Source organism: Mauremys reevesii, linkage group 1 (assembly GCF_016161935.1).
Source record: "Mauremys reevesii isolate NIE-2019 linkage group 1, ASM1616193v1, whole genome shotgun sequence".
NCBI lineage: Eukaryota > Metazoa > Chordata > Testudines > Geoemydidae > Mauremys > Mauremys reevesii.
Genome location: NC_052623.1, coordinates 14,217,744 through 14,236,446, shown reverse-complemented (window position 1 = coordinate 14,236,446; position 18,703 = coordinate 14,217,744). Strand labels below are relative to the sequence as shown.

The following is an 18,703-nucleotide window of genomic DNA, read 5'->3' as shown; positions in this document are numbered from 1 at the left end:
TCCCCTCTGACTCATTGTTATCATACTGAGCTTCGCCCTTTTCCCTTCTGCGGCCTCACACAGTTTCTGCGGTCTCGCAGCAGCAATGCTCTTTCCCCAGCTGCCGCCCCCAGTTTGCCAGCGTTTGGCTTGCACTATGCCACAGAGCAGAGCCGCGAAGGCAGCCAGCTCGCCCCGGAGGGTGCTTCTTGTGGAGGCAGCTCAGGCAGGCTGGCATGCCGTTCGGCAGGCCCTTTTTGTGTCTTTTAGCTACTTCTCCTCCCCCAGTCCCCACCTGCATCAGATCCCCAACTTCCATCCTGCTGACCATTTTCTCCCCCAAATGCTGTGACGGTCTCTGGAAATCTCTATGCCTTAGGAGGATGACTGACCAAGGACAGGACGACAGGGCCTACCATCAAACAGGCGGCCTGCGGAACCAGGCTAGGGCCTCGGAGAGGCGTGCCAGCCAAAGCTCTCACCACCTGCCCCCCTCCAGGGCCCTGGAGCGGCCCTGCCCTGCCCCCTGCCTGAGCCGCATCCTGCGCCCTGAGCTGGCCCCCTGGCATCTCGGCTGGCCTTGGCCTGCGCCCTCTCGCCCCCTGCTGCCTGGCCCCTTGGCAGTGGCTAGCATCTGTACATGGATACAGCTTCAAGCCCCCAAGCCCCAGCCAGCCACTAACCTCCGTGCACCATCATTTAGGTGATTCAAGCCCCACCTGCTCAACACTAAGGTATAGGCAGGTAGGCCATGCAAGGCTGCTGGGCATGATGATACAGGCCCCCACATTAAACAGGGAACAGGGGAGCCATGTATGCATGCATTGAGCTGGATTGAGGACCATGGTGGGAGGTGATTGGGCCAGGGTGAGGCTGCAGGGCAACAGCACCTGGCCCCTGACACCACCCAGACTGGAACCCACCCTGGCTCCCATCACACCCCAGACACTGACCACCCCACCTGGTCCCCAGTCCCCTCCCAACCCCCCTCCCCCCCCCGCCCCAGACCCCACCCCCACCCCCAGCCCAACACCCCCCCCTCCCCCCCCCCCCCCCGCCCCCCCCCCCCCCCCCTGCCCCACCCCCGCACCCCCCCCACCCCCCCCCCCACCCCCCCCCCCTCGCTCCACCCCCCCCCCCCCCCCTCCCCCCACCCCCCCACCCCCCCCCAACCCCCCACCCCCCCGCCCCCCCCCCCCCCCCCCCCCCACCCCCAACCCCCCACCCCCGCACTCCAGCCCCCCCACCCTCCCCACCCCGCAGCCAGCCCCCCGCCCCACCCCTACCCCCAGCTCCTCCAGCCACCCCCGGTCCGTCCCCCAGCCCACCCCCAGCCCCCCCCCCACCCGCCCCGTCCCCCGCCCTCCCCAGCCTCCCTCCCCACCCCCCCCGTGCCCCCCCCGTCCCCCCACTGCCCCCCCCCCCACCCTGCCCTCCCCCCCACTCCAGCCCCCCCCCTGCTCCCGCCCTACCCCCCCCCCCCCCCCGCCCCCCCCCGCCCCTCCCCCTGCCACTGCCCCCCCGCCGCGCCCCCCCCCCGCCCCCAACCGCCCCCCCTGGTCCCCCCGCCAGGTCCGCCCCCCCCACGCCCCCCCCCCCCCCCGCACCCCCCCCCCCCGCCCCCCGCGCTCCTCCCCCCCACCCGCCCCGGTCTGCCTCAACCCGGGTCTCCCACCCCCCCCGGCCCAGGCCCCCCGTGCCACCCCCACCTCCCCCCCTCCCTCGCCCCCAGGTCCGCCCCCCTCCCCTGCCCCTCCCCGCCCCCCCCCCTTCCCCCCAGCCTCCCCCCTGCCCCTCCCCTGCCCCCCTGGCCCCCCCTCCCGCCCCCCCCCCCAGCCCCCCGCTCCCACCCCCTCCCGTCCCCCCTGCCCCCCTGGCCGCGCCCCCCAGCCCCCCCCCAGCGCCCCTCCTCCCTGGCCACAGCCCCCTCCTCTCCCCCCCAGTCCCCCCTAGCCCCCCCACCTCCCCCCTGGCCCTGCCTGCCCTGCGGCCGGCCCCCGGCCCCCGGCCCGGCCCCCCCCACCCGTGCCCAGGTCCCCACCCAGCCGCCTCCCGCCACCCCCCCCCCCAGGCCCCCCCCCCCGACCTCCCCCCCCCACCCGCTACCCCCCCCCCCCCCCCCCCCTCCCCGAAACCATGCCCTGTCCCCCCCACGCAACCTGACTCCCTCCTGCCCACCACGCCAGGCCCCTGTACCCAACTCTTTGCCCCCAAACATTGCGCCAGCTCCACATACCTAACCCAGCATCCCCCCAATGCTGCGCCAGGCCCCCAGAAACAACAAAGCACCTCCCTGCCGTCGCTGCACAAGGCCCCTATACCCAAACCAGCGGCCCCCAACATCATGTCTGATGCTCTGCTCCATGAACCACCAGCGCTCCCGCCTCCAGCTGTACCCGGACTGACCCCACCTGATAGCTTGTGAGATCTCACCAAGCCACCCCGAGGTAGGGCAGCTGCAGGCTACCGGCAGAGTTCTAGCAACACCTTCAGCTGTATGGAGAAGCTGCTGAACCTGCCCAAATGTCACCTAAATCCTTCCAGGAGAAGGGGGAGGTGTGAGCTGCCCCCTCCGAGTTAGTGCAGCAAGTTGCTGTTCACTCTGAAGCCTAGTGATGACACTTTGGACATTGGTCAGGAGGTTGCTTTGCAACCAAAAGGGTGAGAACAGGGACTGAGGGGTGTTAAATTAAACAAAGCTGCTGGGTCTGGGCGGGGCACTCAACCCAACCCCTTTGCTAGGGCAATGAGCGCACTAGAAATGCTGATAAATAAAGCAGACGCTCCGTCTCTTCCTGTTTATTCTGCCGTTCTGCGAACCTCCCCGCTCTGTCCAGCCCCTGCAGAGGGCAGCTGTGTGCAAGACACTCTGCAGGGAGCAGCTAACATCTGCATGGTGCTAGGAACACGCCGGCAACGCTCAGTAACACGCTCCGCTGCGCAGGTGAGGTCACTAGCAAGGCTGCCCTGGGTTTCCCTGCGAAGCGGATGGGGCAGAACGTTCCCTCCCCAGGAGGTCAGTGGCGGCCACAGCAAAGCACCCAGGTACTTACATAGTTAATGACCTTGAGCTGGAGCGAGGCCGCGTCGAGGTCGTACAGCTCCCCTGCAAGAGCAACGAATGGGAGCGTTAGCCGGTGTGATGGGCTGGCGGGAGGGAGTTAAGCCGCCCGGGGAAGCCAGGGAGCACCACTAGCTAACCCAGCCGGAACCAGCTCACCGGGCTGGGCACCGGGAGGAGTCAGTGCTTCCAGAAACTCCTGCACCGTAACGGTCTTGCTGGCGACTCCCCCTCCCCGCCCCGTCCCCTCCGCCATTCGTCTCCCACCAGCCAGAGGACGGTCAGTTCTTGGCGCTCCTGCTCCCTGCGGTGTGGTGGGAGCTGCCAGGCGGAGTCAGGCCATTGGCTGATGATCTCAGAGAGCCGGGCGCTGATTCGTTCATTCCTGTGCCCCGGGAGGCAGCTCAGTGCAGGGGAAACCGAGGCCCTGAGCGAGGCAAGAACGAGCCCACTGGCTCCCAGCCGCAGGGGCAGAGCCAGGAATCAGGGCCCAGTACCCACCTCCTTTCACATAAACATCCAAATGCAGCTGGATGGGGCTTGGAATCCAGCAGCCCGGGCTCCAACCACCGGACAAATGTCCATGGGGGAAGTGTCTCTGCAGGGCGGGCGGATCCTCGAGGGCCGAGACTGCATCCGTCCAACCCCCCCACCCCCGCAGCGCTCAGTACCACCCAGGGGCTGGGCTGCTGCTCCGGGGCAGCTGGGCCTGGCTGGCCCCAGGTCCCGTCCACCGCAGCGACTCCTCCAGGCCCGTCTATCACGCCACGGTCCCTGGATGCAGCATGGGCCGTGTGCCAATGGCAATGACCCCACACATGGGTGCCGGCGGCTCTAGAGACGGGGGGCCCCCCACTCTGCGCTGCCGGCCGGCCCCCCTCAGTGCTCAGCCCCCCCCTTACCACACAGCTGCAGTATCTTGCGGTCCAGGTCGCTGTAGCCGCTGTGCGCTGCCCTCTCGGTCCTGGCCAGGGAATTCTGGGATGAGCTGGTGGACAGGCTGACCTGGGGCCAGGGCTGCAGTTTCTGGAGGGTTTGGACACGCCGGTACGCCACCAGGATCTGCAAGGCACAAGCAGGTGGGGGGCGAAAGGGGTCAGCGGGGCGGGGGGGGGGCTGTTCCCATTTCTCCTGTAACCCTGCCCCCTTCCCATCCGTTAGGGGCTTGTTCCGTGCACCACCCACTGGGCACGGCTGCTCGCAGACAGAGCTTGGGTCAGGCAGGTCTCTTTCCTAGCCACGGGGCCTCGTCCCAGGCCACCAGCCTACGACCAGCTCCGGGGGGAACTTCAGGGTCTCAGTCCAGGGGCGATGGAAAGAGGAGGGGGCTAGAGCTTGGGGGACAGTCTGGAGCAGGGAAGGGATGGACTCCAGCACCCCGAGGAGAGCCAGGCGGCTGGCACAGAAAGTTAACCAGCTTTTGGGGAGCCGGGAGCTGACAGATGCTGTGTTTGTGGATACCGAGGTGAGAGGCACGTTAGAACTACAGTGGCCTAGACTAGATTAGATACTGAGAAGTGAATTCACCTTGCCAGGTAAATCTGTGCCACTAGGGCTGAGAATTAAACCCAGTACGAGAAAATAGCCCAAGGAAACAAAGAAAGTTTCCTTAGTTTTTTACTATTGTCCATTTTAAATCATAAGACAAGACAGTCGTCTCCTTCCTTAAATCGCTGTTGTAATAAATCCACGGTTATTATTTTTTGTATTAAAGAAGCACCTAGAATCCCCAACCAAAACCAGACTTCTTGTAACACACACACACACACACACACACACACACACACACACACACACACACCCCCCAAGATATGGTCTTTTACACAGACACACAGCGAGATATGGTCTTACACACACAAACACACACAGAGCGAGATATGGTCTTTTACACACACACACAGAGCGGGACCTGGTGTTTTACACACACACACACACACACACACACACACACACAGAGTGAGACCTGGTGTTTTACACACACACACACACACACACACACACACACACACACACACACACACACACACAGAGCGAGACCTGGTGTTTTACACACACACACACACACACACACACACACAGAGTGAGATCTGGTCTTTTGTCCCTGAACCCCTTTGAGGAAGACTCAGGAAGCTAGAGAACCACAAACGAGGTTTATTCCCCTCTCTCACTTTCCCAGAGCTCACATTCTCCCTTCTCCTCTTTCTCCACCCTCCCTTTGCTCTCCGCTGGTGCATCCTGGGAATTGTTGCTCCTGGGCTTAAAGCTCCAGGAACCGCTAGAAACCGGGATAGCAATCTGCTCCGAGCTAGATACAACACGCCCTTCCCCTGCAGAACAACCACTGTCAGACCTCAAACCGTCACTTCCAACCTGTCACTTGGTCCAGCAACAGAGTTTTCCAATCTTCCAGGCAGTCTCCTTTGTCTCACACGCCTCCTAGTACACGGAGAGGCAGGACCGAGACCCGGCAATGGAGCAATTCCCAAATGCTATAGATTGTCCATCATCGCTATCGGTGTCATCGGTGTTCTCTGGGCCAGGGTGGAAATCAGCATCCTCTTCTCCAGCTGCTGGCGGATGAGCTGCCGACAACCTTGAAATGGTGCATTTCTTTCCATCCATTAATCCATCCGAATCTGCTCGGGGGTCTGTTATCTGCAAAGGACACGGACGTCCTGAACGCCCTTCTTCTGCCTCTGAATGGCAGCTTCACACAAACGAAATCTCCAGTTTGAAACTTGTGAGGTTTAGCACCGTTCTTCCGCGCTCCGTACTGCCTGTACTTCTCCTGTGTGCTCGTAACACCTTCGCGACTAGCTATGGGAGGATTTGGTTGACACAAGAGAACACACAAGCCCTGGACAGGTAGGAAGTCGTGCATTGGTCTTGCATCCTCTTAACAGTTCAAAGGATGATACTCCTAGTGGGGCATGGACAAACGTTAGGGGGGCATGGTGGGGCCCGGGCCAGCCCCGTCGGGGGGCGAGGAGGGAGTGCCACCCAGCCCCGCTCCGCTCCCAGCTTTGCTCCAGTCCTGCTCCCAGATGCAGCCTGGGTGCCCAGCCCCGTGCCCAGCCCCATCCCCACCCTCTCTCCGGACCGCGGCCCAGTCGCGGCTCCGCACCAGGCTCCAGCCCCGCTCCCAGCCCCCAGTCTTTGTCCCTGGCTGAAGCTCCATTCCTGGCCCCAACCCCTGACCTGTCCCACATCTGCAGCCTCAGCCTTGGTCCCCTTACCCCTGTCTGCGTTCCGCCCTCCCCCCCCGGGAGCCATGGCCCCGCTCTCAGCTCAGGGGGTGTGTGTGTGGACAGGTGTAAGGGGTGGGGGTGATGCTGAAAAGTTTGGGGACCACTAGTATAAAGAAACCATGTTGTGCTCAATACCGTTGCTACAGAGGGGTGTTGCATTTCAGCAGAAGTCAACTGCATTCCATTGTCAGTTACCAACTCCTTGGTGAAAACTGATGACATGAACTTAATGGCTATTTCAGAGGTCACCTTTCCGGTGAATGGAACTTCCAGCCATGTTGAATGATAGTTTACCAGGACTAGGAGAAGCCTTTGTGTACCAGGCTGATCTTCATATGGTCCCATGACATCGAGAGCCAGTTTCTCCCATGGACAGTTGGAATAGTCAACTGGGGTGAGAGGGATTTTGAAGATTTTCCGTGACTCACAAGCCTGGCAATCCTGGATTATTTCCTCAACCTGCTTGTCCATCACTGGCCACCAGAAGTTTGTCACCATTGTTTGTTCGACTCCTCCCAAGATGTCCTTCATGTGCCAAATGAAGCAACCATTCTCTCAGAAGTGTAGGCACAAGAAAATGGGTCAAGTCTCAACTTCCATTCATTTACAAGGGACAGCTCACGTGATACGTGTCTATATGGTTGCAAGTGTTCTGGTGTAATCATCTTATAAGTCCATCCATTGACTAGGTAACTCTTTAGGTCCTAAAGTGTGTTGTCCTCTCTCGTGGCTGTTGCCCTCTGACACTGATCACTCCTGGAGCTGTAGAAGAGATTAGTGCATCTGCTTTCTCTGTTGCACCCTCATGATAAGGGCAGGTGAGAGAAACAATCTGCAGTGGAGTTCTTGGCTCCTGGAAGACACACTGTCTGGAAATCAAAGTCCATTAGTTAGGTGGCCCATTTGGCAATTCTTAGAGCTGTTCAACCAGAACCTTGCATGGGGAGTAAAGCTGAAAGAGGTTTGTGATCAGATATTCAGACCAATTTCCAACCCCACAGGTAGGTTCTGAAATGTCCTCCTGCCCAGAAACATGCCAGAGTGTCTTGCTCGATGACGGAATACGATTTTTCTGGATCAGTCAGGGCTCTGCAGTCGTGACTTCTCATCCATTTTTTAGCTGAGTCAAGACAGTACCAAGAACTCACAAGCACCTGTTATGACAATCGTTTGCTTCTAAGAGCCAGACTGCTGGAAATCGCATGATTTATCTTGTGAAAGTCGTTCTTGCACTCTCCATCCCATTCAAACTTCACATCCTTTTCCAGGAGATGGCGCAAAGGAACTACTTTCACAGCAAATTGCTGTACAGTACAAACTTTGGATAGTATTCGCACAATCCCAAGAAGGACCAATGTTTGTCCTTGATTTTAGGCTCTGGCGCATCACAGATAGCTTTCACCAAGTTTGGTTTTGGTTGTATGTTGTTCCAAGAGATTGTATGTCTTCTATATGTCCCTGAGTTGGTACGGAACTGACATTTCTTCTTGCTGATGGTAAGTCCGTGTCTTTGAAGTTTTTCTAGAACCCTTTTAGGAGGACATCATGTTCAGATTCATCTTTCAATGTCATCTAGGAAGTAAGTACCATCCCTTGTCTCTCCAAAAATGCCACACATTCTCTGGAATACAGCCGCTGCAGAGGCGAACCAAAATGGCATCCGCTGGAATTGGAACGAACCTCATGGAGTGACAAATCAAGGATCATAAAGACTCATGCCTCCTTAAAGGTGTGCAGCATTTCACTGATGTTGGGTAGAGCATGACAATCCATGACAATGTTGGAGTTTAGATCTCTCAAGTCCACACACATACAGCTGGCACCATGAGGCTTACTGGCGAGAACGACAGGATAAAGAAACCCATTCTGATTAATCAGCTGGTTAAATGATACCTGATTTGCATGGTTTCAGAATCTCCTCCTTGAGCGGTTGTCTCCATGCAATTGGTACTTTTAGCACTTTATCTTGCACAGGCACCATACTGCTTTTTGGCTGGATCTTGTGCTTGTTCTAACATCTGTGGTATCGGTGAAAACTACTGGAAAGTCAGAGACGATTCCTGGTTGTGGCCTATCCTCAGTTTACAGGGCAGATTCTGTGCTGCTGGGAACAAATATCCTCTGAAGATCCTTTTGATGATTCCCTCCTAAAATAGAAACTCCCTTTTGGGCTTCATAGCTTTTCCCTTGGACATTCCAGCCTTTGCATAAACTAGCCATTGATGGGGATGGGAGATCCACCATACCCTCTGGGATAGATGTCAGGAGGCTGCAACTGAGGTTGGGAGCCGGCAAATACAGCAGAATCTCAAAGATACGAACACCAGAATTACGGACTGACTGGTCAACTGGACACCAAGTGAAACTGGAAGTAACCAATCAGGCAGAAGGAGAGACAAAAAAAATAGCAAATACTGTACTGTGCCTGTATTGCATATTAAAGGTAGGCACATCTGGGCTGATGGTCCCCACCCCCACGCGTGGGGCAGCCTCTTGCAGCATGAGGCTGGGCCTGTCCACTCAAGGCAGGCGGAGCCAGGAGAGCAGGAGCAGTGCTGGGGTCTGCGCTGCTTTCACATCTCCCCGACGCCCAGGCCTGGAGGGGGACCCGCTGTTTTCAAACATACACACACCCACCCCCCAGGAGGGGGGTAAGCTTGCAAAGTCTTGCTGGCACTGAGGAGGGAGTTCCACTGCTGTGGAAGCCTGGCCTGGAGTTTCAGCTGCTGGATCGGGAGCCCGAACTGTGCTTTGTTCAGAGTTACGAACATTTCAGAGTTCCGGCCAACCTCCATTCCCGCGGTGTCCGGAACGCTGAGGTTCGACTGTGGCACGGTGGAATAAAGGACATCTGTAGCACGGGTAGCAATGTGGTGTGTGGGAGGGTAAAGGCACCGTGGAGGCAGATGTAGGTACAGGTGACGGCTTTCTCATTTCCCCAGGGGTGCTCAACCCCCACTCCACCCCAGGCCCCGCCCCCACTCCCCCCTTCCCCTAAGGTCCCAACCCCACCCCACCTTTTCCTGCTCCCACCCCACCTCTTCCCACCCCGTTCTGCACCCTTCCTGGAGTGCGCCACACCCTCACTCCTTCCCCCCGCCCCCCAGCACCTCCTGCGTGCCACTGAACAGCTGATCTGCGGTGGGCAGGGGGTGCTGGGGGGAGAGGGAGGAGCTGATCGACAGGGCCGCCGGTGGGTGCTCCAGCCCCAGAGCACCCACAGAGCCGGCGCCTATGGACTTAGGAGCTTTGCAGGTTGCAGTCTTGTATCGGACTGCATTCCCCTGCGCAGGCTGGGAGACAACCAGTGCCGTGGATGGTGACACAGCACCGTGGATGGCACTTTCCACCCGTCGGGCAGTTTCTCGGGTTTTCTCCAAGGCAAAGGCTTTTTATCACGAGGAGTCGTTCAGGATCCTTGGAACCGGTTGTCTCCCTGACAGTCTGATCCCTGATCATTTCATCTGCGCAAGTGGCAAATTCACAGGTTGCTCGTGACTCAGGTAAGGCAGCTACGTCGAGGTCGGTGGCCTCGTGAGGCATCCGTACACGGGAATAGGACCTGCGATGCTCGGCAACAACACTGAGTCAAGGATTAAAATGATCCTCCAGGGCTCGGCAAGCAGCACCGTACGGAGTCGCATCCTGCGGTGAGTCAGTTCCAGGAGGGAGATGCTTGAAGATTCACTGTGGCAAAGTGGCAGTAGGAAGAAGTTACTCTAGGAAGCACCTAGTTGCAGAAATTAGACTTCCGTTGTGCCCAGGGGAGCAGGGGATCTCCTGGGTTAGGCACGAGGAACGGAGGAGGTGGTAATAAGTGTCGCAGGCCTGGCTGATTGGCTCTGCAGATTGGGTACCCAGAGCTGCAGAGGAATTTGCGGGCTGGGAGAAAGGAGCCCAGTGAAAAAACATGCACCAGCCCTTTGAGTTTCTCCTCTCAGCCAGGTGAAGCTGCAGATCACAGCAGACAGACACACACTGGGGCGCTGTCTGCACCTAGCTAGATACAATACGGGCCCTGCCCGGGAGAGCTCATGGGCTAAACAGACAAAGGAAGGCTCTTTATTCCCATTCTAGCAGATGGGGCGCAGAGGCCCAGCGATTTGCCCAAGAGAAGAGGAAATGTGGGTTCTATTCCTTGCTCTGATATGGACACGCTGTGGGACCTTGGGCAAGTCACTTAGCCTCCCTCAGTTCCCGCTCTGTACAAAGCGGATCTCAGCCCTGCCCCGAGGGGCGTGCGAGGATAAGTGCATTAAAGATTGCGGGGTGCTCGGATGACAATGGCATTAATGGAGCACTTCCCCGTCGACGCAGCAGAGGGCAGCAGTGCACAGACAAGCCAGATCTAGCCAAACTCCCCGCTACAGCCGCGTGCTGCACACGGTGTGTGTTGAATCTTGCCGGGTCTCTCCAGCACTCACTCAGCCGCCTTAATTGCCCCGGCAAGACCGTATTGATTTCCATATTCTCCGAGAGCGGCTGGGGCTTTGGCTCCTGAACGAGCGGCGCTGCTTTACTCCCACCAGCCCGAGAGCTAGCCACAGCACTGCTGGCAAACAGCTGGTGACGCGCGGCATTCAGGGGCCCACTCTGGGGAACTCTTGCTGAGAGCTGGCTTTTCTCCGGTGCTCGGCCCTGGCTCCTCGATCATGGGAATGAAGGCTGAAAAAACCCAGTGTCTCCCTAGACGCCGTGATGCCACCCACTGCGACCACTAGGAACTACACAAGGATCAAGCTCAGGCCGTGCAGGGCTGGCTCCAGACCCCAGCGTGCCAAGCGTGCGCTTGGGGCGGCGTCCCGCGGGAGGGCAGCAGGCAGCTCCGGTGGACCTCCCGCAGGCATGCCTGCGGACGGTCTGCTGGTCCCGCGGCTCCGGTGGAGCATCCGCAGGCAGGGGCGACTCTAGGAATTTGGCCGCCCCAAGCAGGGCGGCACGCCGCAGGGGGCGCGCTGCTGGTCGCCGGTCCCACGGCTCCGGGGGACCTCTTGCAGACGTGCCTGCAGAGGGCGCGCTGGTCCCGCGGCTCCGGTGGAGCATCCACAGGCATGACTGCGGAAGGTCCGCCAGAGCTGCCTGCCGCCCTGCCGGCAAAATGCCGCCCCAAGCGCGCGCTTGGCGCGCTGGGGTCTGGAGCCGGCCCTGTCCGCAGGCGTGCCTGCAGGAGGTTCACCGCAGCCGCGGGACCGGCGACCGCCAGAGCGCCCCCCGCGGTGTGCCGCCCGGCTTGGGGCAGTGGAAATCCTAGAGCCGCCCCTGGGCCGTGCCACTCCCAGTGCCCATGCCCGTGCCACCGAGGCTGGAAGGCAGTCACTGCCAGCAGCCAAGCCGGCTGCAAAGGGCTCGGGCTTTCTCCATAAAACTTCCCAATCAGCTGAGCGCCGCAGGCTCCAAAAAGAACCATTTGTCCTTTATTCCAAAACGTGTGTGACCACGTCAATTTCACCGTTGCTTGTTCTCAGCCCCTTTTCCTGTCCCTCCCCCCACTTCCTTCCCCTTTGTGCCTTTTGACACTGACCACAGAGGGGAAGGGGGCAGGGAAACAAACATGGGTTCAGAGGAGCAGCCGTGTTAGTCGGTATCCGCAAAAAGAGCAGGAGCCCTTGTGGCACCTTAGAGACTAACACATGTATCTGAGCATGAGCTTTCGTGGGCTAGAGCCCACTTCATCGGATGCATGGACTGGATAAATATTTATCTTCTTTCTGTGTGTTCCATTCTATGCATCCGATGAAGTGGGTTTTATGCTAAATACATTTGTTAGTCTCTAAGGTGTCACAAGTGCTCCTGTGCTTTTTGCGAAAATGGTTTTGTTTTTCAGGTTTCGTCAGAAATAATTGGGGAAAAAATTAAAAACTGGCCTGGTCAGCAGGAGGGGGGCTTTATAAACTCCGTCTCTTCATCCTTCTGTGCTTTCGGGGAGACTAATGTCTCCTTCCTCCCACTCTTTGCTGCCCGTGTCTATTTTAAGCTGTATGGGGCAGGGCCCTCCTCTCACGCCGTGTCCGGGCAGAACCTAGCACAAGCGGAGCTGATCTCAGCTGGGGCCTCTGCTAACTTCCTGATTTAATGCCGTTAAAGCGCTAGGAGATCTCCAGACGGCGGGAGCAGAGAAGGACAAGGGACTGTTATAATGAATATCTCTTCCATATATGCGGGATCTTCTGTCCCGAGGGTCCTAAAGCACTCGACCAACTAGCAGCTCATCCATCCCGGAGGAGGCGTTTCTCCTCGATCTGCGCTGAAGTGGTGAAATCACGGAGCAGGTTCTAGTTGCTCCACTTTTCTATTCCTGAGCAGGTGTCCTCTCGCTTCCCAGCCGGGGGCCGTGCCCCAGGGAGGTTTCAGCGGAGGCCAGGTGGGGTTGGAGACTCACTCGGCAGAGCCCGTCTGGGCCAGCGCAGCAGGACAGTATTAGCCCAGTGAAATCAGTGGCAACGGTCCCACTGACGTCAGCGCAGTTTGGATCAGGCTCATCTCGTCACTGTGACGTCAGCGGGCGGGCGCAGTAACTGGCTCCTGGCCGTTCCCCAGCTGCCGTCGGTCTGATCCACTCACCGGCTCAGAAAACCCTGCGCTCCCGGTGTCCTCTTTGCATGTCAATTCAGATGTCCCAGGCAGCTGGGGCCCTTCCCTGGCGTGAGGCGAACCCCGCCAGGTTGGGGTGGGAACAGGTCTCTGTGAGATGCAGCCGGGCCTCGTCCGTCTGCCACGCTAGCGCCTGGGAGAGCCGCAGGAGCAAACTCTGAATCCAGGCTTCACCACGGAGGTAGGCGCTGAGCCAGGGAGTTTGGCTCTGGAGCTGGACGTCCCCAGGGTTCCTCGATTCCAGAGCCAGAAGGGACCTGTGTGATCCTGCCTGACACAGGCCAGAGAAGTGCCCCCATAATTCCTAGAGCAGATCTAGAGAACCGTCCGGTCATGAGTTAAACATGGCCAGGGATGGAGAGTTCACCGTGCCCCTTGGTAAGTCGTCATGGTGGGTTCTCCATCCCTGACAAATGGTTCAGAATGGGAGCGGGGAGGGAGATCGGATCCTGCTCCCTCTGGACCTGGCTTTGCTGCGGTGACCAGCAGGGGGCAGCGCCAGCACCAGGCAGAGGAAGGAGCAAGAGCTCCCCGCAAAGCCGGCTGGCGGGTGAAATTTCCAGGCCAGCCCTGCTGAGCCAAGGGGAGCTTGGAGATTTGAGGTTTCTCTGGTGCCATTCCCTCCGCTACTGCTCTCCCCTCACAGCCCCCCCTGCATGGCTTGGCTATTTCACATCCTCCGGATGATTCTCATTCCAGGCACAGCAAAGGGAGGCTTCTAACCCAGTGGCAGCAGATGGGGAGGGAGGCCCCCTCCTGCAGACAGACACCAGCAAATGTGTGTATGCACCGATCCCACCCCGGCACATCCCCGCTCCCACCAATGCAGATCCTCTTTGCATACCTGATCAGAGAAACCCCTGGCACACACAGAGCACACCTCCCCTAAACACGTACACACACACATGCAGATCACCTGCACACACACACAGACACACACAGATCCCCTGTACACGTGCGCACACACATGCAGATCCCCTACACACAGATGTGCACACACACACCCAGATCCCCTGCACACATGTGCACACACACACAGATTCCCTACACAGACGTCCACACACACACACAGATCCCCTGCACACATGCGTGCACACACACGCACACAGAGATCCCCTGTACAAGTGCATACACACACACACACAGATCCCCTGCACACATGCATGCACACACACTATGGGGGAAAGGTCACTGAGTCTCTTTATCCCCCAACCTGCCATCACCCCCTACAGCCTCCCCCAGGGCGCGCCGCCAGGCCGTTCCCCCTCTGGCACCCAGTGCTGAAGTCCCCTTTGGCTGATGCTGAGGCAGGCTGCCCCAGGGAACTGGGCAGCAGGGGCACTGGGCAGGAGTGTGACTGATCTCCTGGGCACCCTGGCTGGCAGAGACCTGTAGCCCCATTCAGTGGGGGCACCGCCAGGTGCTGGGGAAGGCGCAGGGCAGGGAGCCCCGGAGTTACTCACATGCTGCTCCAGCACCCGCAGGTTCTGCTCATCTGACTCGCTCAGCCGCCCGCAGTGCACCTGGTGGGGCAAGGAGAGACAGTGAGGACACGGGCACCCCCGCCAACCCCTGTCTCCCGCCCCCAGCTCTCAGTGCTGACCAGCAGCCTCCCTGTCTTCCCAGTCCTGCGCCCGTCCCCCGATCTGCTGAGGCCTGCAGCAACCTAGCTCTGTCAGCCCCGCGCCGCGTGGCGGCCAGGGACTACCGGGGCCGGATGGGTGAGAATCGCACGGGGCAAACGAACAGTCAATAGGCAACAAGAAGGCAACAGAAATGGACGAGCAGCGCTGCGCCCCCTGCTGGCAGGCACTGTGCGCACCCCCCGACGAGCTGGCCCTTTCCCAGAGCACCACGCGGCTCTCCAGAGCGCTGGCGCCTGCGCTATCCTGCCCAGAGCGCAGCCGGCTCTCCCGCCACAGCCCTGCTCCGCCGCCCGCCCTCGGCCTCTCTCACGCCCTTAGCACCCCCGGCCTGCAGGTCCAGCGGGACGCGATGGGGTCCAGATAACCCACCTGTGCCTCTAGCTCGGCCCTGCTGCCTGGGGGCCACGGGAGAGCAGAGCGCACCCGAGACGTCACCCTGTTCTCCGCAGAGCCGTGAGCCCACATCCAAACGCCCCTGAGCCATCTCTGGCCTCCAGCAATGAGGGTAGGCGCGGGCTGCTCAACCCAACTGTACTGGCGGCGTCTGCCCACAGCTAGCGGCCAGCAGACCGGGAACGGGCCAGCCAGCCATTCTGCTGTCAGCCAGACAACAGCGAGCAAATTAAAAAGCCACTTCCAGGCCAGGCCGGGCCTTTAAGCTGGGAGGTCAATGAGCATCGATAACAGCATTGACAAGGCTAACTTGTTCCTTCCCAGCTCCTTCTGTGCACACGTCTCCAAGGCCTTTACGAACGCCAATGCGTTAAGCCTCCCAACCGGCCCAGGAGGTAGGTCAGTGTTTTCATCCTCACCTGACTGTTGGGGAAACTGAGGCAGGGAGCAGGGAGGCAGCTGCCCTCAGTGTCTCCGGGCACCAGTGACAGAGCTGGGAACAGGATCTAGGAGTCCTGAATCTAGCAAGCCTGACTCCCAGCCCGGTGCTACGTTGCAGTTGCTCTGAAGAAGGGTTTTCTCTGGGACCCAACGTGTTCGCTTTGGGACCATTTACTATATAGACACCCAGGCCGGTTCAACCCACCCCAGGGCCTTGTTTGACTCTCGCTCACACAGGCGGGAATCGGGAGGAAGGCCCAGGAAATCCATGGAGTTTGCAGCTGCAAAGCTGGCCCCACTAGCTGCAGGACCAGGCCCGTCGCTCTGTAACAGCTGCTCTCGCCGCGCTGACTTCAGACGTCCAGCGACGCCGGCGGCAGGGCAGACGGGCTCAGGCTTCACCAGCCACGGCCGGAAGTGGTGCTTTGCCCAGCCAGGCAGCCGGGCTGAGACTAGCTCTCCGTCCACGCTGGCTTGTCCAGACTGCGCTGGATTAGGGCAGCTGATGGCGCAGCCAGGGGGTGAGCTTGAACCGCTCAGCCTGCCATTTCCAGCCCCATCTTCAACCCCTAGGGGGCGACAGCCAGCAGAGCAGCTGGACAACTCGAGAGCAACGCTTCCTTGGGCAAAAGCAGCCCCGGGGCTTGATCCAAAGGAGGCTCTGGATCAGCACCTGGAGCCTGCAGATGAAGTGATAACATCTGTCATATTTTTATGACGTGGTGCGTGCCTCGGTTTCCCTCCTGTACTTTGCGTTACTGCCCGGTGGAGGCAAGAGGGTTAAATCTGCCCTTGGGGCAGGGCAGGGGACAGGAGGTGTGTGCCTGGCCTCGCTGTAGCAGTGTCTGGGTCGTGAGAGCAGGAGAGCTGAAGCCAGTCTCCGTGGGGCTGCCCCTTACGGAGGAGCGGGTCCCCTTGGGCGTCTGGCCCACTGACCGGGGACCTCCAAGGGACTGTTTCGAAGCTGGGGTGTAGCTCCGGGACAAGCCTGGAGCCCAGCGCCTCGGCCGCTGTAAATCCACAGAGCTCTTGTAGTGAGGCCGATTCGACCGGCCCAGGATCCCCCCCTGCCCTGCGGGAAAGGCTGCGTGTGATGGTGTGGTAGGACCCCAGTGTTATTCAATGGACTCCACCCTCGGGCGCAGGTGGGCTGGCAGAGGCACCTGCACTACGCGAAGGCACCAGATGGGCCTAGATGCTGGGTCTCATAACGCCTCCCTGCTGCCGACTCACCAGTGTTTGGGGAGCACTTGGGATCTGCGGGGAAAGGCGCTGGAGCAAGGCACCACTTGGGGACTAATTGATCAGCAAAAACCTTTCCAAAGCAACCCAGCTTGATGGGGCGGGGGGTTGCCCGGCCACCTGACTTTTGCTAGCGCTAGCAATCCCCAGGCTTCGCCTGCCCCCGGGGCCAGAAAGACAAACAGAGAGCCCAGCTGGGCGGCAGTCAGCGAGGCGCTGCTTGACTCCGGCACGTCGGGCCAGGAGCCTGCTCTCACCTAGACAGGTGATTTGTCAACCAGCTCAGAGCTCCCCGTGCCGGCCGCTGCGGCACGTCACGCTGGCCGGGCGAAGAAGCAAATTCACCCCAATACACGACGGGTGGCAGAGCGTGGGAGTGTTTGTGTGTGTGGAGATATCACAAGACTGCGGTGTGTGCGTCAACCATTTTGCACCATGTGTCTCTTGTGATCACCTTTTCCCTGGCTCCCGGTGAGACACGCTCGGGTTCATTAGCTCTCTTCCTCCAATTCACAGTAGCGGCTCTCAGCCACCCACCAGCTGCCCATCGCTCACACTAGGTACCTGGGAAATGACACTCACCGGCACACCTGAAAAGAGACGCCAGGGGCACTGACAGAGAGGAGATCGCTTCCACTCCTGCCTGCGTGCCCAGGGCAGCCAGCCGCAGTCCTCAGCTCTCAACCCCCAGATTCTCAGGGATTTGGGGTTCAGTGCTACCTTTGCAGCTGGAACCCATCTTACACTTGGGGGCCAAGCTGGGTGTGTAGAACTCGCACTTGTGTGTTGGAGCATGTGTGTGCTGGAACATGTACCCCTGCGTGTTACAGTACGTGCGTTAAAACACGTACCCCTGTGTGTTACAGTATGTGCGTGCTAGAACATGTAACCCTGTGTTACAGCATGTGCATTAGAACATGCACCCCGGTGTGTTACAGTATGTGTGTGCTAGAACATGTACTCCTGTGTGCTACAGCATTTGTGTGTTAGAAAATGGACCCCTGTGCGTTACAGCATGTGTGTTAGAACATGTACTGCTGTGTGTTACAGCACGTGCATTAGAACCCCTGTGTGTGTGTCTGTGTAACACCATCTGTCTGCCATGCACGTGTGTGTGACAGCACATAGGCATGTGCATGGCAGACAGATGGGGTTACACAGATGAAGAGGCTGTGGGTATTTTCTTTGCTTCTCAATTCCAATCCCCTGTCCCCCTCTTTCAGATTGGTGTGTGTGTAGCTCCTAGCTCGTTACTGTCTCTAATTAATTAGCGCTTTGCTCTTAGCAACTGCTTGGAGGCTGACAACATTGACAAGCTGGGCCAAAACGGTATCCAAGAACGGCCCAGCAAGGCTCCTCGCTCTTCATTGTTCCAAGGAGCTGAACCGGTGCCAGGCGCTTTCCATGGGAAGCAGCGAGGGCTCCGAGACATCAGGCCTCGCCAGCGAGCTAATGGGCTGTTTGCTCTCCTCCCTCAGTCATTAAGTAACAGACTCACCTGCTCCCAGGGGGGCCTGCTGCCACTTGGAAATGGCATTAGTGAATTAGAGCGTGAGCTGTTTGAGAGGAGAGGCGCGGCATGAGAGGCGCGGAACGGGCCAGGGTGGCTCGGACTGGCAGATCTTCCCACGGAGCGTCCCTCCCCTGGAGTCTCCGGACGTGTGCTGGGTACAGTGGGGAAAGCAACTGAGCAAATATCCCAGGCCGAGCTCTGGCTCCGAGGAGGAGGAAGAGCTGAAGACTCACTGGCGTCTGTGTCCCTGTTGCTTTGGTGTTTTACGGGGGCTGGGCACCAGTGCCCAGCCCTTACACAGCCTTTTCAGTGTGTCGCCATTAGGGTTTTATGCCAGATCAGCTTCGTGAAAGTGGCGCAGCTCTTTTAGCACAGGGCAGGCCGCTGAGTGCAGTGACTGTATTTCCACAGTGCCCGTGGCGTGGAAGGAGCTGGACAGACCAGGGACATGACCCAGCACCTGCCCCTGGGAGCCGACATTGGATGGAGCTGCACCTGGGGCCTCTTTGGGGCTCGATCTGAACTCTGCCATTTGAGAGGTGGGGACGGGATGGAGGGAGAAGGGGGCTGAGGAGGGACAGAGCGGGGA

The 18,703-nt window shown here is 59.3% G+C and overlaps 1 protein-coding gene across 2 annotated transcripts in view; it reads right to left on the bottom strand.

Annotated features, from left to right (window-relative positions):
• The window catches only part of PDE2A (phosphodiesterase 2A), a 358,953-nt gene that overhangs the window by 42,946 nt on the left and 297,304 nt on the right, over positions 1-18,703 (bottom strand). For both annotated transcript variants that reach the window (XM_039539536.1, XM_039539537.1), the window contains 3 exons: positions 14,343-14,402; positions 3,943-4,102; positions 3,033-3,085 (listed from right to left, as the gene is read on the bottom strand). In XM_039539536.1, coding sequence (XP_039395470.1) covers positions 3,033-3,085; positions 3,943-4,102; positions 14,343-14,402 — 273 coding nt within the window. The remainder of the gene's footprint in view (positions 1-3,032; positions 3,086-3,942; positions 4,103-14,342; positions 14,403-18,703) is intronic.